Genomic DNA, 27,853 nt, shown 5'->3' with positions numbered 1-27,853 from the left:
AAAAGAAAGTAGTGGTAGTAGAGAGAAAAGGACCCATGGTAACAAGGACATAAGTGATGATGTGAAGTCCTAAAGGAAGTGGTGTAGGAAGAAGATTGGCTGTTAGGGGGAAATGTAAACAAACAAACAACCACTTTCCTTGTGTCATACCACAGAGGATATGAATGTAGGAAATGTGGTATTGAAGTAGATAAGCCAAAATTTAAGGAATTTAAATCAATATAGTAATGAGTAGAATTTTAGATAATGTTAGTATACTCTTTTCTCCTACTTTTATTGCTTTCTTATAATAAATTAAAAAAATCAATATATATATAACATAATGTTTTGAATTATAAATTAGAGGCAAAATCATATATGCTCATGTATATAAAAGAATATAACAATGTTACATTAGGTCCCATGATCCAAAGGGCACATATTTAAGAAAAAGATCTTTTTTTGGTGCCAGTTTTTAAAATAATATTTTTTATTTTTTACATATATGTTTATATAATTACACATATGTGCAATAAACTACCCACAGCAAGAAGAATCACGAAACAATCAGGAATTTTATAAATGTTACATTCTTAGAGTTTTGGCTATTTGTATTTGGCAGTCTTGAAGAAAACATCTTTCGTATCTTGATGCACTTAAAATTCTGAATGTAAATCAAGATCTATCATATCTCATCATTATCAACTTAAAACATCTATCCATACCTAAAAAACATCTTAACCCCTAAACAACTAAGTTTAATTGTAAAACTAAAGTATCTGGTCTTCAACCCCATCAGAGACTTGAGAAGGAATAAAATTAATTACCTGAGTGTACAGGAAGTGCATGTTAGCAGCTTCCCAAAAGAGATGAGAGACAGTTTGCTACCTGAGCAGTCAACCGAAACTCTTTAAAGTATTGGAGCTAATCCTTTTTTAAAATATATAGTTTTACAACTCTGGGTTTCAAAGACATAGCTATGTTTTATGAGTGAGTTTCAGATCATGACTATCTTGAAACATAGATGTAGTTTTGTGGGAGCTGACCAAACACTATGTTTAAAAATCACTTGACGATGAAATTACTAATATGGATGACAGCTGTTGAGTAATTTCTAATTAAGTATTAATCAGGATACAAAATATATGCTCTGCATGCCATATATTTGGTGCAGTTACATGAGGAGATAAGTTAATAACTATAAATACCAGGAATGTCCTGAATGCTCAGTAGATTAAAAATAGCGAAAGAAAAAATGCCCAACATTTATTTGAAAGGCAGAGGCACAAGTGTAAGATTCCCAAACAAGAATGTTAGACACGAAGGAAAATTGGTTTGAAAACAAGTTTCTCTTCATCTTAAGATAGACTGTTATATTTCAGGGTGCTCAGAGATGCCCAGATGATTTAGGAATTTGATGGTTTGAAATTCTTGTCAGGCCAGAAATAGTTTATATGACATAGCTGAGGATTAAAACTGTGTGGCTCAAGGCTTGCCGGGGTTCCTTCCACGTGGTACTCTTTGTGACCCTACTGCCAGCTCAACTGTTAGTTAGCCACAGCCTTTAGCTGCTTTTTTAATATCTTGTATGTTGTGTAAAATTTGCTGACAGAGGGTCTTTGGGGGATATTTGTTGCCTTTTAAAAATTGTTCTTAGAAGACAGAGAGGTAGACTCAGTGTCCCCTCCTGTGTGATTCCATGGCCCACAGGGTTATGGCTTCTAAAAGAAGTTTTTTTTCCTGAAATTTGCAGACATTTCCCCGCTTTTATAGTTAGGCTTGTCAGGGAAATGACCTATTCGTGATAGAGAAAGTGTCCCATGTCTTCTAGCTTTGTGCCCTGTAAAGTTTTAATTCTCTGAGCTACTGGTTGTTATTGCTCCCCAGAGTGCACATAAGGTTAAGATAGGAAGAAATAGTTTAACAAAATAGGGAAGAGATAAGGCACTAGAATGTTCTTAAATTTTAATACAATTTTGTAATAGCACATGCTAGAAATCTAGCCCATGACTAAAGGAAAGCCCTACTCCTACTTTAGTCTGTCGAGGGTCACCTGCCATATTGAAAGTCACTAATTTTGGAAAGATGAGATGATGAAGAGATTAGTGAAAAAATATTTATTATATATATTTCTCTGATCTATTACAAAATACTAAGAAAATTATACTTTATAGGTCCCTTGCTGATTTCATTATTTGCACAAAGTCACTAAATTTGGAAGAAATATAAGCTTCTCTCTAAGGCTTTCATCTTGATGGTTTTGAAAACTAAATTTCTTTAGAATATAGTTCAGACTATTAGTGAACTTTTGATATGTATTATATGGGATGAAAATGGTCAAATTAATTCTCCTCTGGCTCTTCCTCAGAAAAAGGAATTGGATCTTGACTCTGTCTGGCAATGAGAAAAGAGGGCAGGTGATGTCACAGTTCAGTGAAGTACTAATTTTTCTTACTGATATTTTATCTTAGAATTACTTTATTTCCTGTCTTCATAGATGTTTTGATTTGGTTTCATTGTGGAGTAAGAAAGATGTTTCCTAAATTGCATTAGATGTAGTAATAAGAAATAATGATGAAACAGGAGAGGTGTTCTCTACCTGGCCTCAGGATAATGATTTTAAAAGTTGACTTTTGGATAGATATATATGTTTGGAACTTCTTGGGTAAGTCTATCTACACTAATTGCTTCACAAAGTTATAATTAAAAAGAATTCTAAGTATTAATTCAATTAACCTACCTTATGTGGATAGTCATGAACAGAAGAAATTTCTAGCTTTCTTGTACATTTTGAAAAAAAAACCATACTGTCTGCCTGATTTTTGTTAATTATGTTTAATGTAGCAAATAAATATTAAAAAATAATTGCATGGAATCTAAATTTTAATGATAGTTCTGAGAATTGGGTAATGCCATCATAATTTATTGATTGGATTTCAAACACCCACGCGCACACACATGCATACACACAGGCACACACATTTACACACCTGGAACTAGATATTTTACTAGCTCCAATTATTCTGCAATCAGAACAGCTCGGCATAAGAATGAGGCTTAATTGATAATACATGTGTTCCATATTGAAAAAGTGGAGGAGCTGTAGCTTGGACTCACGCCTTAGGCCAAGCCTGATATCTTTTAGACTTGTTTATAAATAAGTTTGACAGAATACGGTCTGGAATGTAGACCACTAAATTTTTGGCTTTCGGGTTTCCGCTCCTTTCGTTTTAAATATATAATGTTTAATAGAAGTTTGAGGCATGCAGCAAATTTCAAAGTTTTCAATGTTTTCCCTAGACTCTCTGTTCACATGTTCACAAACTCCCCTAATTATCCAAGCCCCAAGCCCCAGAGTGGTAAGTCAGTTGTAATAATTGGTTGATTACTTTAGCACAGCCTTGCTATTCATAGTACATAGTTTACATTAGTAATGATTTGGGGAAAATGTGTATTTTTTTTGTATTTACCATTAAAATAGTTTCAATCCTATAAAAATATCTTACGGTAGTCGTCACGTATTCCTAATCCTTGAAAACTTGTGTTCGTTTGCTTTTCCCCATAGGTGGTGGCTTTTCAGATTGGCTTCTTTCACTTAGCAATTTGCATTGAATATCCTGTCACATTATTACCTGATCTGACCACTCATTCTGTATTAGCGCTGAATATTATCCTACTGCGGATGTGTTTGCCCTATGCATTATTCATCTACTAATTCACTGAAGGCCTTCCTATTGGCTTCCAAGTCTTAGGACATTTGCATGAAGTTGCTAACAGTGTCCCTGTGCAGATGTTTGTATGGGCATATGTTCCTATACATCTTGCCTAGTTAATATTTGCAATCACAATTGCAGTTTATATGTAAATTTGCAGAGTTCTGAAATAAGACACTCAAACTGCCTACAAGGTGGCTCAGCAATGTTTGTGTTCCTACTCTGAATGAAAGTTTCAGTTCTACGCATTCTCGTGAATGGTTGGTGCTTTATTTGTTCCACACTTTGGACCTTCTAAGTAGACACATAGTTTTTATATGAGACTCTGTGGTGGCACAGGGTGAGGAAGATCTTTTCATAAACTCTCTGCTGTCAGGGCATAGTGCTGCATTATTTTCAGAAGTTTGGCTACATTAATCAGATTTTTTTTTTTAGTTCTAAGGGCTCTCTGTGTATTCTAATTTTAATAAATATTATTATTATTATATTGATTTTTCAAGACAGGGTTTCTCTGTTTAGCTTTGACTGTCCTGGACTCAATTTGTAGACCTGGCTGGCCTGGAGCTCACAGAGAGCTGCCTGCCTCTGCCTCCCAGAGTGCTGAGATTACAGGTGTGCGCCACCTGGTCATAAACTTTATTATTAAAAACCTCACAAATAAATAAAACCTTCACACACCAAAATTAAATAAGCCCAAATTCTATGAAGCCTAATGAACTTCCATATAGTAAGATTTGTATTTGGAAATTACGGATCCTCACATTCAATTTTTACTTTTAGTATTGAATATACTTTATGTGCTCACCCACCATCAAAACAAAAAATAATAAGTCCATGATGGAATTGGAGCTAGAAAAACAATTAGCTTTATACCTCCTCTCTCAGTGTCTATTTTATATATAATATTTTTCTGAAATGTATATAATTAATGTATATGTCTAGTGTATACAGTTTAGATAAAAATGTATGTCTCATACATATTTTAGATAGCAGGCATCTGTGGGAAATATTTCTACCCACTGAACTTTTAAAAATCATTATTTTGCCTTTTTTCCCCCAGACAAAGGGTTGGAGCACAGCTTATTTCCTTCATAGACAATACATTCCATGCTGCATCCAAAAAGTCATTGCCATATCCAAGACAGTCTAGAGTTTTCTCCTGAGTTCTCCAATTTTTACTTTTGGTGGCTCATCTTTAAATTTATTGCTCACTTCAAATTGATTTTCTGGGGAAAAAAATGTGATGTCCAAATCTCATTTTGATAGCCTGTTGTCTTAGCATCCTTTTTTGGAAAACGCTGTCTTTTATCCACCACATTGCCTTTTCATCTTTGTCAAATTTCTGTTCTATCTACTTATCTGCCTTTTTTTATAGGCTCTCTGTGCTGTCCATTGTGTTCTGTTTATTGTTTTTCTGTTGCCACACTGCCTTGTCACTGTAGCTCTGTAGTGCTGTATCAGGTCCTACAAGTACACCAACCTATTTTATTCTTCTTGTTCCATGGGGATCTATCAGCTACTCTGTCTCTTATACTTTCACAGACAACATTGTAATCATTTCTTAATTGATTTCAAAATTACATGCAGGGCGTTGAGTTGAGCTTGCTCTCTCTTCTTCCTTCTCTTTAACATGTTAATAACCTCTCTCTCCCTTTGCCTACTCCCAAACTTATGATATAAATAAGCACTCTTTTCTAAGACCACATGTGTTCCTCCATTTGTGGCAGGAATATAAATGTCCATGTATTTGAGGAAGGGTGTGGTCATAAGACGGGAATTATATTTATAGATTTTTTTATGGTTGAATTGCTCATTATTGAAGTATAAAACAGTGTTTTGGGTTTACAACAAAACACCAAGTTGCTGTTTATTTTTGCTTCTTGGGACAAACTCAAGAGGAAGAACTTTTTTTAAAAATCCTGCTGTCTTCAGGCCAATAAATACTGAAGCTGCTTTTCAGAATGTTATGATACTTCATTCTTCCCATTATAATTCTAGATGATGATTCACTGTCATTTATATTTGAAAACAAATGTTCACATTTGACACTTATTATATTCTACCAAGTCAGTTAAAGTGGTTTTGAACAAAACAAAATTTGTCAGATAAGATCCTTGTGAACTTTCCATATCTATACCTATATTTATCAACATATAGACACATACACATAGAAATGCACAGATATGTTGCATGGAAAATTTGTATTTAGGAGAAGATGATTTTCACATAGGAACAGTATGTATTATGAAATGAATCCTCTATTTCTAGTATGGGTATATGTGTATATTCATATAGATACACGCATGCCTAGTTTCTACTATACAACAAAACTCATTTTTAATTCTCACATAGTATTTTGAGGAAGGAAATAAAAACGTCTACATTTCTATTTCACACTTTGGAATCAGTAACTTTGGGAGTAAACACTTCTCGGCTTCTAATAACGTGTACATTGTAATACCCAAATGAAAATTAGATTTATTTGACAGTAAAGTGTTTATACCCTTCACCAAGGTGCCCATAATATAAACACATTTCTTATACCAATCTTAGAGCAGCTAAAAATGGAATGAAGGACACTTAGGCTGTTTCCATGATCTGGCTATTATGAACATGGTTGAGCAAATTTTCTTGTTGTGTGCTGGAGCATCTTATGGGTATATTCCAAGGAGTGGAATAGCTAGATCTTGAGGAAGCTCTATTCCTAGTTTTCTGAGATAGCACCTGATAGATTTCCAGAGTGGCTGTACTAGCTTGTATTCCCATCAGCATGTCCCCTGGATGGGGAGACCTGGTGGTACTCAGAGGAAGGATAGCAGGCTACCAAGAAGTGACTTGATACCCTATGAGCATATAAAAGGGGAGGAGGTCCCCCTTAGTCATAGTCTTAGGGGAGGGGAGTAAGGGGAAAATGGGAGGGAGGGAGGAATGGGAGGATACAAGGGATGGGATAACCATTGAGATGTAATATGAATAGATGAATAAAATAAAATTTAAAAAAATGGAAAGAAGGAAAGAAATACAAAAGAGACAAATACACCCATTTTGCAGTTTTCCCTATCTTGCCCTGCTAATTTGGGAGCAGGAAGCATGCTACCCTCTCATCTCAGTGTCACTGGCACCTAATCAAGAACTTTGTTCCCTTTCTGAAGAATTTATTTAAAAATAATCACAACTTTAGGAGACGAGGCTTGAGAAGGAGCTTCTCACAGAGACCCAGACCATCCTGGTTTAGAGAGGTACAATTTCTACTTTTGTACTCTGCGTCACACTGAATCATACTCCTGGAACTGCTGTATCAAATCATCACCAACTTGCTGAGTTAAAAGTATTGAAATGTGGTCTCAGACCTTGAGACCAAAACTGAAATAGCTACCACCAGGCCAGAATCAAGAAGTCACTTGATCCGTGTTCCTCTCAAAGGCCTGGCCAGAATTCCATTCTATGCCATTTCTGGCTTTGGGTACCTGCTGGAGTTCCATGGGTTGTGGTCACGCCAGTGATCCCCTGTTTTGGTCTCTGAACATACACAGATGCATTAAGAAACAATTTGGAGGTCTTTAAACCTTGTAAACGTACAAAATATATGGGGCAAGTAGATTTTACATGCTATTCTGTCTTTTTTTTTTTTTTGAGATTTTCTTTTTTTTTTTTTATTAATTTATTCTTGTTACATCTCAATAGTTATCCCATCCCTTGTATCCTCCCATTCTTCCCTCCCTCCCATTTTCCCCTTATTCCCCTCCCCTATGACTGTGACTGAGGGGGATTACCTCCCCCTGTATATGCTCATAGGGTATCAAGTCTCTTCTTGGTAACCTGCGATACCCTATGACCTATTCTGTCTTTATTCACCTGATGTCTTTTGAACAACTCTTTTGTTCTTCTTGACACTACGTCTTAACCTATATGCTAATTGTGTAGACAGCTTTAGCCAGGGCTAGGAAATAGCTCAGTTGCAATGTCTACACTACATTTCTCAAAATAGTGTGAGAGAAAGACCGACTTCACAGCAGGCTGGGAGATTTTGTGTGGAAATCCTGGCTGACAATTTATCAGTCGTTCACACACAGGACTGCAGGACAATCTCGCTAAGCCTCTAGCAAATAGGAAAACAAAGTTAATCTTATCAGACTTTATGGGGAAGATAAAAAGGGCTTATATTTATAATACATTGCTAGCTGCTTAAAATTGTTCTTCAACTTGCTCTCTGTGCCAGCTCTGACAAGTCAGGGTTGGAGAAGATGGAGAAGTAATAGCCAGACATGAAATATAGAGTGTGTAGACTGTCTCTCTTCTTGCACAGCACTCTATGAAGCTATAGTCTTATGGCTAAGCTGGAAGAAATGAAACACATTAGAATCCTCTTTAGAAGAATCGGCCCACTGCGAGAGCCTGGGTGAACTTTGATTTGTGAAGATTGTCTTGTCATTCATCAATCAATAAACGGAAATGAAATAGATACCTTGCTCCTTGTAACTAAAACCCACCGTTAGACCAGGCTTTGTGATCAGCCTTGACCCCTGGCTGAGCATGGAGGGTACTCCTGTTTGGCCCACACTCATCCCCGTGTCACTGCCTCCTGCCTTCAGATTGCCCTGGGTTTCATGACCCTCCTGAGCCCTTTTGCCCTATCTCTCCTCTTCAGTGGATTTTGCAAACAGATTCAAAGTCTGTTAACCTTCCTAGGGATTTGACACTAGTGAATACTTGGATGCTGTGGATAATGACATAAGTGAGGCTCAGTTTTCTAATTCCCTGGCTGTTCTGATCTAGAGGTCCTCGGCTTCTGATGTTTTCTAACTGCAACCAGCTCACACTCGGCTCTGTTCATGGTTCGCCTCGTAGCATAGGCCTGCCATTAGCCCATCTTCCCTGGCCTGTTGGGGGACCAAGCAGGCATCTTTTTAAGCCTCAAAATGTAGATATGAAAACTCTAGGCTGTTTGTATAAATATGTCAGTCCAGTTCTTGGTTCAGTACTTTTTTCATTATAATTTGATTTTAAAATGGGCCCTTTAGAAGAAGATAGCTTTGTAGGTTTCAGATTTTATTTTTTGTTAGTCCCTTACTGAAAATCAATTTTTCCAGCTTCATTTTATGATTCTTTTTCTCTCATAGCATAATAACCATTATTTTATACTGGCATTTATTTCTTATTTATAAAAATTTTTCTTTCAACTCCACCAGAGACTTGAGAAGGAATAAAATTAATTTTCTGAGTAAACAAGTAGTGCAGGTTAGCAGCTTCCAAAATGAGAAAAATGACAGAGGCAGTTTGCTGCCTGAGCAGTCACCCAAAACTCTCTATAACATTAGGGCATCATCTTCAGTCTTCTGGCCCAATATATCTGACAGACTGATTTGTAAGGCAGGAACTATTGAGGACTTGCTTAACCTGTCTTGGCAGAGTTTGGCCACAAACTCTGCCTGCATCCAAGTTTGCCCTTTTGTAGGAAGAATTCTGTCTGTGGTAGAAATGAGGGCATTTTGCCCAGTGGTTTGTTTGCCACACTTGAAGCCTTCTCCATAAGGAGGTTCTTTGATGCTCATCATCCTCTTAGAGACAGACTGGGTGTTGCCAGGAGTTAACATGTCTCATTGTCAATGAATCTTTAAAATAGTAAAAAAAAAAAAATCATTAAATGCCACATTCTGTCTCTGAGGTTCTTGAAGACCCTATCAATCTATTTTACCTTATCTTTCTATAGAGTCATATCTAGCTGTTACACCAAGAATGTACATTCTTGTGATAAAAAATATACTAGTATTGACATGATCATGATCTGATCAGCTAAAAAGTACCTTGCATAACTTACTTATCCTAAATAGCCTGCAATAGCACTTTCAAAATGTTGGAAGTAAACCTTGCATTATAATTGTGCTGTATGGGTACAATACCTCATATTAGAGTGGAACTATGTATATATAATGTGTGTGAAGAATAATCTTAAATTTTAATTCTGTACCAGTGTATCAAAATTAAACTTATTTTGCATCGATATACAAAATTCTATACCAATGAGTTAAAAATAGCTTCATGAGTAACAATTAAGGCATTAAGTTGAGGAGTAGATTCACTAATCTACTTTTTGTCCTATCATCCCTATATATTTCTATATTCCTCCTTCCTTCTTTTCAACTTCTATCTCCAAACTTAAGAAAGAAAGATAAAGGAAAAGAGAGACTGCCCTGAGTCCAACCTTATTTTCTCTCTGAATAAGATCAATAGTAACTTGTAACCAACTCCCAATGAAAATATACATCTATAGCCCAAGAAAGCAACCGAAAACCTACTCAACACCACTTAAGAGAAATGGGGTGTTGTTCTCTTAAGGTTTCTTCTGGATGATCTGGACAAAGAATATCCTTGTAGGGGCCCAAATAAAATTGGGGATAATGGTTAAACAAGCTAAGAATAGCATTTGTGGTCCAGTTTCTAAATGTTGAGAAACCCCAGACTTAATTAAAGTCCTGTGTGAGACAGTCTGAAATGTCAGTGATGGGGTTGAGAACCAGATAGTTTAGTTTTACAAATAAGCTTACTTGTTTAGGGGTTAAGATGTTTTTAGATCTAGATAGATGTTTTCAGTTGATAATGACGAGATATGATAGATACCAATTTACATTCACAATGTTAGATGCACCAAGATAGGAAGGATGTTTTCTTCGAGGTTGCCAAATACAAGTAGCCAAAACCACTATGAATACAGCATTTATATAATTCCTGATTATTTGTTTGTTCTTTTTGCTGCAGGCAGTTTATTGTATGTATGTGCAATAATTTAAATGTATATGTAAAAAGATAAAAATAAAAATGTTTCTTTCAAGTCCTGAGTCAGGGAGGCTGAAGGAAGGAGAGAGCATAATAGATGCAGGTGAGAATTGGGATCTATTGTAGTCAGAATAGATATGAACATTTCAAACAACAAACAATGCAAGTTTCAAAATATCTATTCAGGCCTTGAAAATGTCTCTATGAATAGAAAATGTGTTCTAGCTCTGATCCATGACTTGGTTTCTAAATGATGTTAGGAGTACCCCTTGGGGGAGTTATGATAATAGTGTATTACTGTATTATGCCGATTAAGGTAAAATCCTGGTCAAGAGAAAGGCATCTCTGACTTGTTTGAAGACCTAACAGCCCAATTGGGTTGAGCCAACCACCTGGCCAAAGGCTCATCCCTAGGAAGGCGCGTTTCCTCCCAGCCGTGCTAAAGAGGTTGGTGAGATAAGCAGTTCTTCTACGAGGGTGGACTCTTCCTCCCAGAATGTCTGCCTGTAAGTGCTGTGGTGTGTGTGGGGACCACAAGCAGGAGGCTTCAGAAGTCAGTCTACTTCCCTCAAGGACTCAGAAAAGCTTCAGTTCTTGTTTTATTCCTTCCATATCTGTCATAAGAAAGGTTTTCTTTTTTGGGGACTTCCTTACTGTGGCAATAAGGACCCTCCCGATATGTGGTTGCTTGTTTGTCCCACATGTGGCTGCATCTCTGCCCTGTGCAATATCAAAGGGCATCGCTCTTCACCTTCTTTCATCCGTTCGCCTCCCCTGGGCAGTATTAGAAGTAACACTTACAGTTTGCCACCTGGCCTTGTGGTGCTTTTGCTCTTAAACTAAAAACAAACAAACAAATAAACAACTTTTGAGTTTTCGGGGGGAAAAAGAGGCAATTATTAAAGTAAAAATTGAAAATACCTATCATATAACATTTTTATAATATAACTTTTAACTAAAGCAGAACAATTGCTATATTTTACTTTATTTCACCAGACAACTTTATATTTGGTTAAAACCTTTGACAAAAAGTCAAATTACATGAACACATTAGTATATACTTTTGATCAAAGTGAGCCATCTCATTTTGATTTTGAGAGCAATGATATTTATTATTTAGATGAGTGAGTCAATTATTTAACTAATTTATATAGTTATGAGTTCATCTTGGGAAACGGAAGCATAACTGATGCCAGGCATAGCAGCACATGTCTATAATCCCAGCACTTGGTAAACTGAGGCAGTGGGAAATCAGGAGTTCAAAGCCGGTCTGGAATACATGGCATGATCCTATCTCAAAGTAAAGTGACACAACACAACACAACACAACACAACACAACAGAGCACATCATAGAGGGCTAAGCTGTAAGGTAGGGATGGATTGAGTTCTTCGTGTAACCAGGTGTCTAGTCCTTCTCTCATGTCCTGACCCGGATGGGCATCCTGTAGATCCTTCAGCTATTTCATCCCGGAATCTTGGACTATGCTTCTTTGTTTTGTTCTTTTGCAGTGGGATTTGAGTCACAGGGCAGAGAGACCCTTTCAGTGCCAGGTGAAATACCACTGTGTGTGTCTTGCATAGCGTGAGTGAGTGAGGCATCGTTATAGCTCTCCTTAACAACTCACGAGCAGCTTTCCTCGTGGTATCATCTCTGGTTGACAGGATCTGTTCCTTCCTCTGCTGCTTGTCTGGCTTTATCAAAATGTGAATTATCTCTCAACTCTAAATGACATTCTGTGGAGGCTTCTGCAGATCTATAGAGAAAATTGATGACTCCATTCTCTCCCGTGCCATACATGGTTGTTTATATATCTCTTTTGGAATTTATCATACAGAGTCTTGTATTATAGTGATGCATGAATCTTTACTGTCTCAGCAGCTATTTTATAAGCTCACAAAGCCAAGGCATTGTAATTCATTTTTATATCCCTTCACCATCTCCCAGAGCCCTTGGCTCATCATAATAAACAGTTGATAGTTACTGGATGAATTAAGTGAGCAGTGTTAATCCCTGTACCAAGGATAAGACTTAAACGTGATTCTAACACTAATATTAATCATATTCAGTCATTTAGTGTTCAGAGGGAGTTCTCATTAAATATCCTTATGTTGGTATGAAACCACCTGTGAGGGGACAAGCTCAAATTTGTTAATGTTGTGAAAGACTCCTCCAGCTGCATTGCTTAGATAGAACAGGTTACACCAGTTTTGCTACAAAGCAGAAGGTTGATAATCGTATAGCCTAGTGTATGGGTTCAGTGTAAAGGTATTTGTGTTTGGAGTCAATTATTTGATATTTTTCTATAAACAAGATTGTTTTCTATTAACAAGACAGCATGATTCCTCTTTTTTCTCATTTCAAATCCAGTTTGTAATTTAGTAGTTACTCGTGTCCATGGTTAGCAAGTTTTTAAGGATCAACCTAAATGTTTGACTGTAAACTAAATTGATGTTTTGAAAACTGGATCTCTTATTTATGTGAGTATGTGAAATTATTGGAAATTAGTAAGTGCTCTTTAAAATGTTTTAGGATAGCATCTCTATCTTATGTACAATAGCAAGTATTTAATGAATGAATAAATGACCAAGTTTTATATAATAGGAACTCAAGTGGCAGTGCTTTAATATGATATAAAATTATACAGATTTAAGTTACATGCATTTTAATATAATACGTGAACTCTTAGGATAGAGAAATGAAATAATGGATAATAAAGTTTGCTGTTCTTTTGTTGTTGTTGTTGTTTTTTGAGACAGGGTTTCTCTGTGTAGCCTTGGTTGTCCTGGACTAACTTTATGGACTAGGCTGGCCTCGAACTCACAGCAATCCACTTGCCTCTGCCTCCTGAGTGATTAAAGGCATGCGCCACCACTATCTGGCTTGAGTTTGCTGTTCTTATACAAGATCTCAGTTCAATTTCCTACACCCATGTTAGGTGCCTCACAACCATCTGGAAATGCAGTTCCTGAGGATCTGATACCCTCTCCTGGCCTCTGCAGACACTGCACCTGATCATATTCAGTCAGACAGACAGACAGACAGACACACACATACACACACACACACACACACACACACACACACACACACACACACGTAAATAAAATGTTTTTTAAAATGATCTCCCACTGATGCTCAGTTTATATGTTTTGATACTTCTGAAACTATTTACTGAATGTAGAACTAGGGAACTTTGTAGTTTCATAGTTGTTTAGTGATGCTGAAATTCAGCACATGAAAGAGGGAAAGTAGACATTTGATACCAGTAAAAGATATGTGACTAATGGAAGAAATGACTTAAAATTTTCTAACACAATAATAGGAAAGTCTTTGGGGTGACTATCAATCAATTGGGTTTGGACTGCTCATGCATCAGACGAGGAATAGAGCCAGGGAACTCACACTGAGTTTATTTGTAATAGCTCCACAGGGAGACATCCATGTGAGTGTCACTGTGATTCAATAGAAAATCCCTGACTTATAGTGTACATTGCATAAGCAAGAGGCAGTAAGTTACTGTGATCTAGGCTGTGAAATTCCTGCAGACAACTGGAAATATATTGAAACTGCATGAAAGGATTTCCTTTGAAAAGAGCAGGTTCCAATATTTGAAAAAACATCAATATTTATTAAAAAATAAAAACAAAAAGCAAAAAAAAAAAACCTGTTTTTAAACTGGCCCCCATCTGCTGACACTTTTATTTAATTCATTAGGGGATAAAACTGACAATTCTGCTCCTAAAAGCGCTTATGTTGCTCCTTATGTAGAGTAAACTTTAGAAACTACTTGATTAAATGTTGGCAAAACAAGATGGAGACAAAGCTGGTGTGAGATCTAAAGCTAAAGAGGCTGTACCACTGTCTCCCTTCATTACCATTAAGGACGTCTATGATGGCCACTAGTCTGTGGTAAGTTAGGAATTCTGACTCTGAGGTACATAGTGCTAAGTGTTTCATGTATATGTCTTCTCAAAATACTCACAGTAATGATGTAGCACCTGAGTCTCATTTTACTTAATTATTTAATTATTTAATATTTATTTATTTATTGGTTTTTCGAGACAGAGTTTCTCTGTGTAGCCTTGGCTGTCCTGGACTCACTTGTAGACCAGGCTGGTCCCAAACTCACAAAGATCTACTTGCCTCTGCCTCCCAAGTGCTGGGATTAAAGGTGTACACCACCATGCCCAGCTTCATTTTATTTTTTACATTGAAAGGGGCAAGGCAGGATACCCCCATGAGTCTCCGAGCTATGGACACTCTTTGAACTTCTTTTCGTTAATCCCCAAATATAATGGTGGCAACTTTTCTCAACACATCAGCCTTTATAAGATATCAACTAAGGATGGCTCTTACGTACTTGACTGACTCACTGCCATTTCTGTTTCCTAGTGCTTTGCCTGTTGCCAGCAGGGTCTGGTTTTCTCCTTTCAAGACCACCTTTTCAACTCCAGACTACAAATTCTTCATTAACTTAGAAGGCAAAAGTGCCAAACCTGAAATTTTAAATTAATATTGTTAGCTATAACAACTTGTATATGATGCTAAGTGGTTTCTTATTAATTTATTTAAAGAGTCAACAAAAATACACTGATTATGTGATTTGTTCCCATTGTTACATGAAGTTGTGGGTAACAGCACATGTGAGAGTGAGGTGTCTATTCTTGTCACCTGTGAAGATGAATGTGAGGAAAATAGACTACAGTTGTAGGACGTCATAGGACTGACTCAGCAGTGGAGAGTCAATAGTTGGTTGACACGCTGAATTTTATTACAAATAATCCTCTAAGTTATGATTTGGTTATTTTTCTACTCTTACTGAAATGGCCATACATGACTGAGGCCTAAAATCATGGAGTCATCGTCAGCTCCCCAATTTCCTGCAAATGCTACAACTTTCCAAGAGACATATGTGAAAATATGTGCAGAAGCAAGTTGGTCCTCACCCTACCCCTTTCCCAAATACCTCTCTTTAGTTACTTAAAACAGACAAATAACAGATATTTTATCCTCATATTGTTAAGTCACTTTTCAGCAAACCGAGAAGCAGATAATTTATCCTTATTTTCAAACTGAGGTAAAGCACTGCAGAAAAAAATGGTTTAGGTATTCTAAGATAAAATTCAGATTAAGCATGCTTCAACGATATCCCCAATTCTGTAGCAATGGATACATAGACAATTGATCTATACACATGCACATACCTGCTAACTATTTCTTATATCAAAAGAAGCCGCTTCCAGCATGCCGATATCTCTAGGCTATCTCAGTCTAAATCTGCTTCCAGCATGCCGATATCTCTAGGCTATCTCAGTCTAAAGTTCACAACCATGACAGTCTCTGCATGTACTATTTAGCTTTCCTGTCTTTAGTTCTTATCCTTTGAGCATCATAAAAATGCATTATTGTTTTTTTTATTCATTTGCTTATCTCTATGATAGCTCTGGGTGTGTGCTGCTATATTTGTAAAAAATAATAAAAATAGGTTAAATTTAGGTTAAGAGTTACAATCTAGATACAAACTGATAGATAGCCCCAACTTTATAGTTCCTTTTTTCCCCTGTGAGTCTAGTATGGGGATGAGTGTGATTTTTCTCCATAACAAGTAAAGTTTGGATTAAAAGACCACGGTTATTATTTTTGTTTATCTATTTCATTCATGAATACAAAGACATATTTGATACCTTGCCTTATTTTCTCCTTTATCTGAAAGCGTGCTCTGAGTAGTCATTGCATACAAAACATTATGCTAGGGACAGTAGAGATGGCTCTGGGGTAAGGACCCCACACTCCTCTTGCAGAGGTTCAGAGTTCAACTCCCAGCACCCATGTTATGTGGCCGCCAATTGCCTGCAACTGTAGCTTCCGGAGCATCTGATGCCTCTGGCTTCTGTGGGCCCCTGTGCTCTCATACACATAACCTCACACACATACCCACAATTAGAAAAAAAGCTAGTGTACACACACACACACACACACACACACACACACACACACACACTCGCATGCTAACAACACCAAGTAAATGAGAGTGTGTGCTTATGAAGCCTCAGCAAGCACACCTTGTTTCCTCCAATCAAACTAAAGGAAGGAGGACACCTACTACTCTTCTCCTTAGTACCCTGTGATGGTCTCTCTTGCCAGCGAGCTAGGCCAACAGAAGGCAAGTCTCCGTGACTCTCCTGTGTCCACCCCCGCCAGGCCCCAGCCCTGGAATTGCAGTTGTCATGACTACATTTGACTTTTTACTTAGGTCCTGAGGATTTGAACATAGTCTTCATGCATGCACTGAAAATGATTTTACCCATAAATCCATGTCCCCTAGTCTTTTCCTCTGTTCTTATTTCATCCATTTTCTAATAGCAAAGCATCCTGGGAAAGGGTATTGTGCACATTTCCATACAATACCCTCCCCGAGGACTCAGATGCTGAAGATGGAAAGAGAAATATTAGGTTACTCTTTGGTCAACTTTTTCAGCTCTGTTATTTTTACAATGAAGTACTTTGAACAGTACTTTCTTATCAATATATACATTTCAAAGCAAGTGTATATGCCTTGGCTTTATTTCTGAGCAAAACCAAATAGCCCATTGGATGCTATGACATAGATTTCCTTATGCACAAAATTATATTGAAGAAGGAATATAGTGTGCACATTTGTATAGATGGATTATTGAGTATACTGTTATTTTCCAGAGGCATGTGAGCCTTCTTGTGATACTGAGCCACAGAAGATACTGTTGGGGGGATACTAGCAGAACCTTATGTGTGACTTTTGATGAGACATTAATAAGACAGAAATTAATTCCTTGCCTTGTTGTTAACTTCAAATCTCTTCTTTAACTTACCATGCACCATTTTAAAAATATTTTTTAAAAACCTCACAATCAACTGGAAACTTCTAGCTTTAAACCATTTTTCTGCCTGACTAGTCTGTATAATTCCTTGACCAACATTGTGTATTTGTTGCTACCTCATTTTAAATGTTCACAAGCTGGCTGTCATACCAAATCGACTACTTAAAACTAATTCACATTTTTCCTTTTGAAATAAGTAAATAGTATTTGTATTTAACCACAGGCTTCCTCAACTGTCAAGAATGCAAATGCAACTTTTAAAGGAATGTGTGTCTATGGTTTAGAATTTTTAAATATGCCTCATTGATTCCGTACGCCAGCTTTTTATCAAGCCTCAGACTGTATTCGGTGTCCCACATCCTAATATTCTAGTAATTGCAATGCTGCAGTCTCATCTCATATGGATGTTTTCATTGAGACTTAGTTGTAAAACACAGACCTAGTTTTGTGATACGTAGGTGGGTTGCTATGATTCAAGAATGCCGTTCTTGACTGTGCTTTTATCAATTGTTTGCAAGCAGCACCAGTGGACAATGCAAGCTTTATGGTTGCTCTGTATTCAGCCAAGATCATTCTAGTAAAACCCTGATAGCTCTCTCTAGAATGAAATGAATATAAAGTATTCTTTCTTTTTTTTTTCCTTGTTTCATTCTCTCTCACATCCTTACTGAAGGGTGAGACTCTAAGTGGCCTTTTCACTGTTTCTCGTGTTGCAGATTGAAAATGTTGATGTCTGCCTTAGTTTTCTAGCAGCCCGGGGAGTAAACGTTCAAGGTCTATCTGCTGAAGGTAAGACGCTTGTATCTCTGTTCCAAGTGCCATCAGGAGTTCTGAGAGAGTTTTGATAACTTTTGAAATGCGCTGTTGTCATGGGGATCTCCTTAGTGAATGAAGGGAGTTTACCAATGCATAGGGCAAATATGATGGCTAGTAGCAGTAGTAGATGCCTGATTTATTTACATATTTTTGCATTTTTCTAGAGTTGCTCTTTATGTCCATGTGTTGGATGGCAATGAATCAGCATAGCACTTATATTTTATTATTAATACAGAGATTTTTAAATTTCATCTATAGATGGATAGGTGACCGTGTCAGTCCTGGTAACACATGTGCATAAATGCAGGTAAATAGTATAATTCATATAAAAATACTTTGCCAATAATGTTTCTATGATATGACCAAGGTAATAATAACAGTCAAATATGTATACATTTGTGTAAGAGACAACAAGCTCTTACTTAAATGGCTAGATTGACAGTATTAGTAAGTACTAATTTTAAATATTTTGGAAACATTAGAGGTTAGATTGACATTTAACTTTAACCAAAATCAAATTATACTAAGTTGCAATATGTCAACATGAAAAGATATTGAACTGGTTTTCTCATTTGTTTCTCTGTTCAGAGACTTTCTCTCTTCCACACACAAAGGTAACATTTCTGAAACTGCAACATATATAACACAGCCGTTGTCATCATTAAATGCAATGGTGTTTCTGTTCCCGTGTTCCTCCACCATCATCCATCACTGCTACACAGGCTTTCCTTCTGGCCATAGACTCTATTATTAAATTTAATATGAAGTATCATATTTATTAACATGATATAAGAAAGTTTTTGTCTGACTGGATTCTTAGTGAAATAGCTAGTCCTAAGTAGGAAATAAATTTGAAGTATTATTAGGAAATAATCACACATTTTTCAAAACTGTTAATAAAATCAACTACAAGATTTTTAAATAGTAAGTCCTTTGAGACTCCCACTAGTGACAATAATTAGGAAGCTAGTATCTTTAATTTTCTAATGGACACTAGTAACATTTTAACATTTCTGGCAATTAATTTGCTTTAAAAACCTTTTTCTGTCACTAAAATTACAAATATTGAATAGTTTTAAGTTTTTAAATTTTCTTGTCACTGGAATAGAGAAGTTGTAACCTCCTGCAATATAAAACATTTAATAGAATTATCTTATTTTCTCAGTTTTCTCCATATTTTAATTTTCCACTATGTTTTTATATTTACATAAAACAAACACTATAATGTATACTATAATTACATATTCAGTGGTTAACAGGCTGATATTAATCTAACTTCTGGTTCAGTATTCTTAGATTAGAATTTGAATACAAGTCCTCCCTGACTTGATTTTACTGTATAAGTAGCTAAAAACAAACAAGAAATGTTTATATTGTTCATTTTATTTCTCTTGCATGTCACACAGTAATTTTTATTAATACAAACTGCAGATATTGGTTCCTTTTTAAAAAATATATATATATACATTGTCAAAAAGGCATTCTAAATTAGGCATACATATAATAAGACTGGAATGGAAAAAATCTTTTGAATAAGATCACTTACATTTATAGGGAGAAAAATATCACTATTTTCTCACTGTGGGATCATGGATTGAAATGACTCTCATACAATATGGAAATTATAAGGAAAGTCTAAGGTAGAAAAAGGATCAATCCAAGGAACACCTTATTGGATTTCACTACATTATATTGTTCAGGGTTCGCTTGTAAGTCATCAGCGAGCAAAACCTACAGAGCTTGTTTGTGTTCTTAAACTCCAGGAGGGGACATGACACCTCAGGGGAGAACAACTGGCCAACAAGTTTTATTTAGGTATAACTACACAGGGAGCCTCATTTTGGGCTTAACTTATATCACTTTTCCTGATCATAGAGTTATAACTTCAGAAGAAAAAGGGAATTCGGACACAGGGACACGGTGTGGGTGTCATGAGAGAACAGTTGGGAGGGGAAAGTTAGTGTAGACATGCTCAAAAGATTTCGTGTACTTGTATGAAATGTTCATGGTTACACATATATATGTATTAAATTTTAACTTTTTGCTGTGGTTGGAATTTGGATATCTAATTCTGTTACACAGCACTGGAAAAATCTCAAACAGAAACCCTATATGTTTCAGTTGATATTTGTTAAATAAGTCCCTTCAGGTTATGTGAGATAAACGATGTTATTCAGAAGCATATAGCAGAATGCTAGTGTGTAAAATAATAAGCATTTCAACTAAAAATTGATAGGATCTATGCTACCTGAAGACCTGTCCATACTTTAAATACATACATTCATGGTTTGTGATAATTTGGAAAGAATGTTGGTTGCTCTAAACTCAATTTGATCTTATGAGATGTGCCCAGAGCCCCAGTATTTGTAAGTAGAGATGGTGGATATTTAAGTATCATCATTTCTCCATGGCCAAGCCTATGTGGGCAACAGCTATGTGTATTTGGGAGGGAAACAGTGTGCAAAACCAAGTGGTTACCCAAGGGCAGCGGATGCATCCTCTTCCGTGAAGGAGGAAGACCACAACCCATAGCGCATCTCCGTTTAGCGGGATTTGTTCCTTCTGCCCCGCCCCCCCCCGCCCCCCCCCCCCCCACATTCTCTCTGTGATATCTCAAGCCACTTTGTGAGGTTGGCAGAGTTGAGAAGTTCAGATCCAACTGAAAACTGTGAGTAAGAGGCCCGACTTGTATTTTTAGTCTCATAGATCTGGGTTAAGAGAATTACACCGAGACTTCTATTCACACGGGGGGAAAAAAAAATCAATCCAATTTATTTGACCGTGTTTATTCTTTTTTTTTCCGTTTGATACAGAGATAAGAAATGGAAACTTAAAAGCCATTCTAGGGCTGTTTTTCAGTTTGTCTCGCTACAAGCAGCAGCAGCACCATCAGCAGCAGTATTACCAGTCCTTGGTGGAGCTTCAACAGCGAGTGACTCATACCGCCCCACGGTCGGAAGCCAGTCAGGCCAAAACCCAGCAAGATATGCAGTCCAGGTAAGGAAGGGAGGCAGAGAACGCATTGGGAATGGGCTTGTTTAGACACAGTTTGCGTCCCTACATTATTATGTGTTTAAAATTGTGCTCATGTACTTTTATTTTCGTGTGACCCAGATATGTGACACGTGGAAGAAAGGCCCAAAAACCCTTCTCTCAGCATCTGACAAGAAAGGCCTATCATATTTTTAGCACAAATACTTTTGTGTATTTTCTAATGGTGACTTTTGTCTATCTAACCCTATGGGGCATCCTTGGTGGAAGCAAAGTGGTGTGGCTTCTCCGTCTAGGCAACTGTGTTAGTACTAACAAGGTGCCTTTTGAGACCTGGTATCCTGAAATGTATTACCTTTCATTGATAGTTTGAGTTAATTAGATCTGTCAAAAGTCAAGGATTATTATTCACCTTTAGTATTTGAGAATATACTAATATTAAAGATTATATATTGTGCGAATATCTGTATGTGTGTACGTGCATGCATTTGTGTAGCTTGAATTTTGGTCTGTGTAGGTACAGCCTAGGTGATGGCAGCAGTGGGGGTGGGGTGGGGGGATTGGGGGCATTTGGGGGTGGGAGGCTGCCTAGGCAAGTGGAATCTGAAAGGCAGAGCATCAGGAGGGACAGGAAATAGCCTCTTGTCAGGAAAGCATCGGGCAAAGTTTTCTAACTGTTCAAGCAGCCGCAACTTGCATCAAGGTTATCTAGGAAGACTGCACAGTGGTTAGGAGCTTATGTGTAAGTGGACCAAGTTCAGTTCCCAGCACCCACATCAGGCAGCTCACGACACCTGCAACTCCAGTTTTCATGATCCAACTGCGTTGGGCCTCTGCAGGCAGCTCTGCTTGCATGTGGCACACATGAAAACCACATAAGCATACATATACACATAAAAATAGATAAAACTTAAACATTTTGGGAAGAATCGTCTAGGGTGGTGTTTTTCATCTAAGGTCATCTGGTCAACATGATCATCACTTCCCCCAAGTTATGTGTTTGGCATGGAAGTCGGCGTTTGTTTGGCTAGCCAGTACTGAAAGCTACTTTGTGTGAAACAACAGAAAAGAACTAACAAGTATAATTTCAGCTAACAGTTTTCATGTCAACTGATAGCTTTCTTCCTGAAGAAAGAGAGGATATGTGTGTTAATTTGTTCTGGCGCATAGATAATGATATTTTCCTAAAAAGGAAAAATGTAAACATGTACTTTATCTTTGTTGAAAAATACATAAAAATATCAAATGTATAAATATTTAATTTTGTATATCTTTGAAATCATACCTAAAATAGAATAGTATTTAACTAATCTTGACTGTGAACATTCAGTGTTCAACAGAAAATAATTTAAAATTTCATAACAGTTTTCAAAAGCCGTTCCCTAACATCATGTGTTTGACTCCAGAAATATCAGCCAACTTTGCTGTGGACCCACTGTCTTATTTTATGCTTTGATTCTTCTGTATGTATGTAAATTTTATTTTCTTTGTAAGATGATTTGCTTATCAGTTGCATAATTTTACCAAAATGCCATGTACTCCACCATTCATGGAGGGACGAGTGCAGTTTTCATTATTCTGAATTCAGTAATATGGATAATCTCTGTTTATTAAGCACATCTTGGCTTTCCATGGTGTTTAGTGAAATTGTGCCAGAGTGAATGGGAAAACAAACAAGACAAAATCGAGCAAAAGATGATAGCATAAGTTCCTGGATCTTCCTGTAGAAGAAGCAGGAAGCCTCATTCATCAGTTATCAGTTGTATGTACATGCTTGGCAAGGGGACCTTTCTTACTACTGACAGCAGAGATGCTTCCTGGAGATTGATTTAAGCAATGTGAATGGGTAAGAGGCAAGGACAGTAGCAGACAAATTATATAAATAATGAGATTTTGTGCAAAGCAGACCGACTCTGAAGTGAGAAAACATCATCTGTCAGGTTTTCCCGTCCTCTTTTCTTATGCCTGCTCTGTGGAGCTTCTTTCCCAGAATTCCTTGCTATTTAGACCATTGTAGGACAAATATCTCTTTTCTTTTCCTTCTTTGTGGGGAGATATATATATATATATATATATATATATATATATATATATATATATATATATATATGTACTTTGAGATTATATGTTATTTTGAAATATAAATTGACTGTACTCATAACATTCTGGGAGAGAGAAGTTATTTTTAGTTGTAAGGGATTAATAAGTCCTCTTTCTATAGTTTTTACTTAAGATTGGGTAAACTTTTAATTTTTATTATGCTAAATTGGGTTTAATTGGCTTTGATTCAAATTTTATTATAAAGTACTTGGATAAAAATAATCTCACACTAAAATGAACCATACTTAAGTCTATACATCTCAGTAAACTGTGCAGTTATAACAGTCATTCTGAAGCTGTGGGGACTCATAGTTTTTTAATTGACAATTTAATACATTTTTTTAGTATACTTGCTTTCCTAAGCATAGGACTCATGACCCTGATATAGTGGTATTAAATGTCAATTTGTAAATAGTTAGATACACATTTCAAAAACTAGAGAATTGGATTTCAGTCATCACATTTATTTCTATTCACATGGATCTAGTGTCCATACACTACACTTTATGTGAACTTACTATAAAATTTTTGCTAAAGCAACCCGTAGTAGTAACATATATAAGAAGGCAATAGAGTATCTGTCTGTTAAGATCAAGATAATAAATACATAAAAACCTATGGTCACATTTATCTTTATTGATGGAGGCATGAATCTTAAATATGATTTATGACACATTTGTACTGATTTCAAAGGTTTTTTTTTCTGCCTGCACAATTTAAATGAAAATTTAATGTATTGTGAATAGCGAGCAAAAGTTTTTTCTTTGTAGACTAACAAAAAATTCATAGGGCACATTCATGCAGCTCAGTGAGAGTGATTTCTACTTTGTACTCTTTATTTAATATCATCATAATTGTGTAGATGTCTACAATAGACACTAAGAATTTTGTTTTATTTAACATTTTGAAAATAATTCAATGTGTTTTCATAACTTAAGCAGCTTTTACTTAAGCAAACAACTAAAGATTTAATCACTAAAAGCTCACTTTTAGAATTACGGATGAGATTGGATCCTCAGTCCTCTCATTCCAAACTCTGAAATCTAAGCAGCTCCTGTATTGGCTATTTTTCTCTTTTTGTAATCACAAACCCTGACGAAAACAACTTAAAGGAGGAAGGACTCACACTGGATTGCAACTTGAGGTCGATCCCATGATAGCAGGGAGGTCAAGAAGCTTGAGGCAACTGCTCACATAGAGTCCACATCAGGAGTGAGTGAGCCATGGCAACAGTGCTCAGTAGCAACCTCCATTTGACACAGTCTGGCATCCTGGCCCAGGGATTTGTCCCACCAACACTTAAAAGATGAGTTTTCCTACACAAATTAACTCAAAGGAGATCATCCCTTACAGACACATCCAGAGGCTGAATAATTATTCAGAGATTTGCTGGGTGACTGGTCCCCCCTGTGACTCCATTTGCTTTCAATAGGCAGCGCTCCTCACCCTTACATGACATCCTGTCAGTCTCCTTACCTGCTAAAAAAGAGAAAATGCACCAGGAGTGGTGGCACACACCTTTAATTCCAGCACTTGGGAGGCAGAGGCAGGCAGATCGCTGTGAGTTCGAGGCCAGCCTGGTCTACAAAGTGAGTCCAGGACAGCCAAGGCTGCACAGAGAAACCCTGTCTTGAAAACCAAAACCAAAACAAACCAAACAAAAAAAAAAAAAAAAGAAGAAGAAGAAGAAAAGAAAAGAAAAAGAAAGAAAAAGAAAAAAGAAAGAAGAAAAAGAAAAAAGGAAGAGAAAAGATGTAATGTCAGAAGATTGTGTAGAAAGTCACATGTGGATGTGTATAACACCAAACCTGCCTGGAAAGTGCTCCATCCCTGGTTTGAATCTTGCATGGTCCTCAGTACTGGAAGCTTAGTCCATGTTAGCAAGCTGCTGTTACTCAGGCTAGTGTTCCCCTGTGGAGCAGCTTGGCTACAGCTCTCGTTGGTACTTGGACTGTCCTTCAAATACTACAGTCTTCCCATGCACTCAGCCTTGAGCTTCACATTACTTTTCTTTTTTCCAAAATTCTAATCACCTCTAACTTACACTTTGTTTGTGCACATTCTTTGTTCATTATTTCCAATGCTACCATATAAAAAATAAGTACAACAGATTATTTTTCCACTTCATACTAAACTTTTAATGAAATGTAACAACAAATCTGTATTATTCCTCTCTCTAATTTTGGTAGGAAATGCTATATTTACACTTGTAAAAACACAGAAAGTCAATTATCACAGGTTCTTTGAAAGTTGATGACAAAAAATGTCAAGAAAAGAACAGTTGATGACAGCTCTGGGGAACGTGTGAGTCGAACAGTTGATGACAGCTCTGGGGAACACGTGAGTTGGTGGAAATGGCGAGAAAATGGTTATTGACACAGGGACACAAAGGAGGAGCAATACTTTCTGATGTTTTACAGCTCACAGGATAACGGATCGAATATTTCAAAACAGCTACTAGAGAAGACTTTCCGTGTTCCTAACACACACAATGATTTCTGTCCAGTGTGATTAGCATGCAGCTCACACTAATCTAATCATTATGAGATGAATGCAGGTACGGGAACTTCCCACAGTACTCATTCACAAATGTACAGTCACGGTGTGTCAACTTAACTGCAGATGCTAAAGGGGATGCGCTGAAAACAGATTTGTAGTTACAATTTCGAAGCCTCTAAAAATTAAAACTTTATAAAATCATCCACTTAGCATAATGTTAATTAAAATACATTTTGCGTTACTCCTAACACTCATTAGTCATTAGTCTCAATGTGGCACTTAGAATAAGCCGAGATTATTCAGATGGCTGGAACGCTTTGCTTTTAGTGTGGTAGTCCATGAGTCCTGCCCTCTCTGACTAGTCTACATAGATTCTAGCTTAACTGTCTTTTCCCATGCTGTGCGTGAGACTCTCTGCTGCTGGCATTGCTGCCTGGTCCATAGTTATTGCTGTTGTTTCTTATTCGGGATGTGATTCCTGCGTTCAGAATCTGATATACAGATTTCCAAGACTGTTACCATCTGCAACATCATACACAAACAATAGGCAGCATGAGTGGAATTCTTTTGCTTTGTGATGTCACTGGCACCTGAAAGCCACTCATGACCATCCCTCCTTTCTTCTGTGTTATGTTTTGCTTTAGAAGAGCTAAAGAGGATAGTGGATCTAGCATTCAAAAAGGACGCGCATAACTTACGATTAACAATATAGTGTATTTATTCAGTTTTCAATTAGAGTCTAATAAGTATATTGATAGCCTGATTAATCTAACAAAAAAAAATTCCATCTTGTGGCTGGAGAGATGGCTCTGCTCTTCCAGGACCTATATTCATTCCCCAGCACGTGAATTCAACCAGTAATACCAAGTTAATGAATGGATTAGGTGTCTGTAGACTCTCTTGTAAGATATAGTAATCAAGAAGATGATAGAATATTCTATTCTAGTTGATATGAGTTGTTAAGATGGTAGTAAATGGGAAAGATAATCTTTTCTTTACCAAAAAGAAGGTTCTCTCTCTCTCTCTCTCTCTCTCTCTCTCTCTCTCTCTCTCTCTCTCTCTCTCCCTTTTTTTTCAGGTGGAGGGAGGGAGTTCCAGTCAGGGTTTCTCTGTGTAGCCTTGGCTGTCCTGGACTCATTTTGTAGCTCAGGCTGGCCTCGAACTCACATCAATCCACCTGCCTCTGTCTCCCAGAGTGCTGTGGTTACAGGTGTGCGCCATGCCACACTGCACCCAGCTGAAGAGATATTTCTTAAAAGTGGTCTTTTCATTTAACTTACGTTGAGATGATTAAATGGTTTCCATCCCTACTATCATATTATTGTTGGTATTCACCACCCCACACATAAAATCACACGAAGAAATGAATTATGCCAGATAGAACTGAAATGCAAAAGCACTGGTTATGAAATAGACTTAAGGAAATATATAATTCAGTGACACATGTGGCGAAGGTGTGGTCTTTTTATGTAGGAAAAAAGAAACTATTTTTGAGAACATGAGAGATTGTCCCCAGGTGGTCAATTGCTATTCTCAATTTTATTTTCAGAGAGCAAGTAACAAAGCCATCTACTTCCCCTGTGGGTGAAGTTGCTCTTCCAGAACTCCAGGTTGATTGACAGCACCCCAGGGTGAGTGCTGTGAGTTCCCTAGGAGGCCTCTCCAGCTCCGCGGACCCTTGCCACACACATTGCTTTGAGTGTCCTCTTCCATTGAGGATATTTGTCTCTCAGGGCTGCTCTTCCAGGAATCATGATTCTTTTTTTTTTTTTTTTTTTCAGGGAGATGCACTCCAAAACTGGGATTCTTTTCAGCTTCTTGTCCCAGGGTTATAAATCAGGAAATGTATATAAGGAACTTTAATTTAGGATGACAGGGAGGCTTCGGTAATGTAAGCCCTCAGGAAGCTGGTCTCAATTAGTCACTTTACTCAGTTCTGTGTTGTGGTCTGAAGTGTGTTCTTTCTTAAGTCAAGGACTCAGAGCTTTCAGAAAAGGGAAACAAATAGGAAAATTTATGAATCTTAAGAAAACAAAAGCAGAATCTTTTCATCTCTAGGCACACATAAATGAAGGGAAATTTTTCTTTTATGGCACTGGGAAACCAAAAAGATTGATGGCAT

General features: G+C 37.0%; 1 protein-coding gene across 8 annotated transcripts in view; it reads left to right on the top strand.

Annotated features, from left to right (window-relative positions):
• The window catches only part of NAV3 (neuron navigator 3), a 718,489-nt gene that overhangs the window by 503,993 nt on the left and 186,643 nt on the right, over positions 1–27,853 (top strand). For all 8 annotated transcript variants that reach the window (XM_084796372.1, XM_084796369.1, XM_084796370.1 and 5 more), the window contains 2 exons: positions 18,042–18,114; positions 20,955–21,138. In XM_084796372.1, coding sequence (XP_084652498.1) covers positions 18,042–18,114; positions 20,955–21,138 — 257 coding nt within the window. The remainder of the gene's footprint in view (positions 1–18,041; positions 18,115–20,954; positions 21,139–27,853) is intronic.

This window comes from Acomys minous (assembly GCF_964271855.1).
Source record: "Acomys minous genome assembly, chromosome: 9".
NCBI classification, from domain to species: domain Eukaryota; kingdom Metazoa; phylum Chordata; class Mammalia; order Rodentia; family Muridae; genus Acomys; species Acomys minous.
Note: the sequence above shows the minus strand (reverse complement) of the source record. Positions and strands in the feature narration are given on the sequence as shown.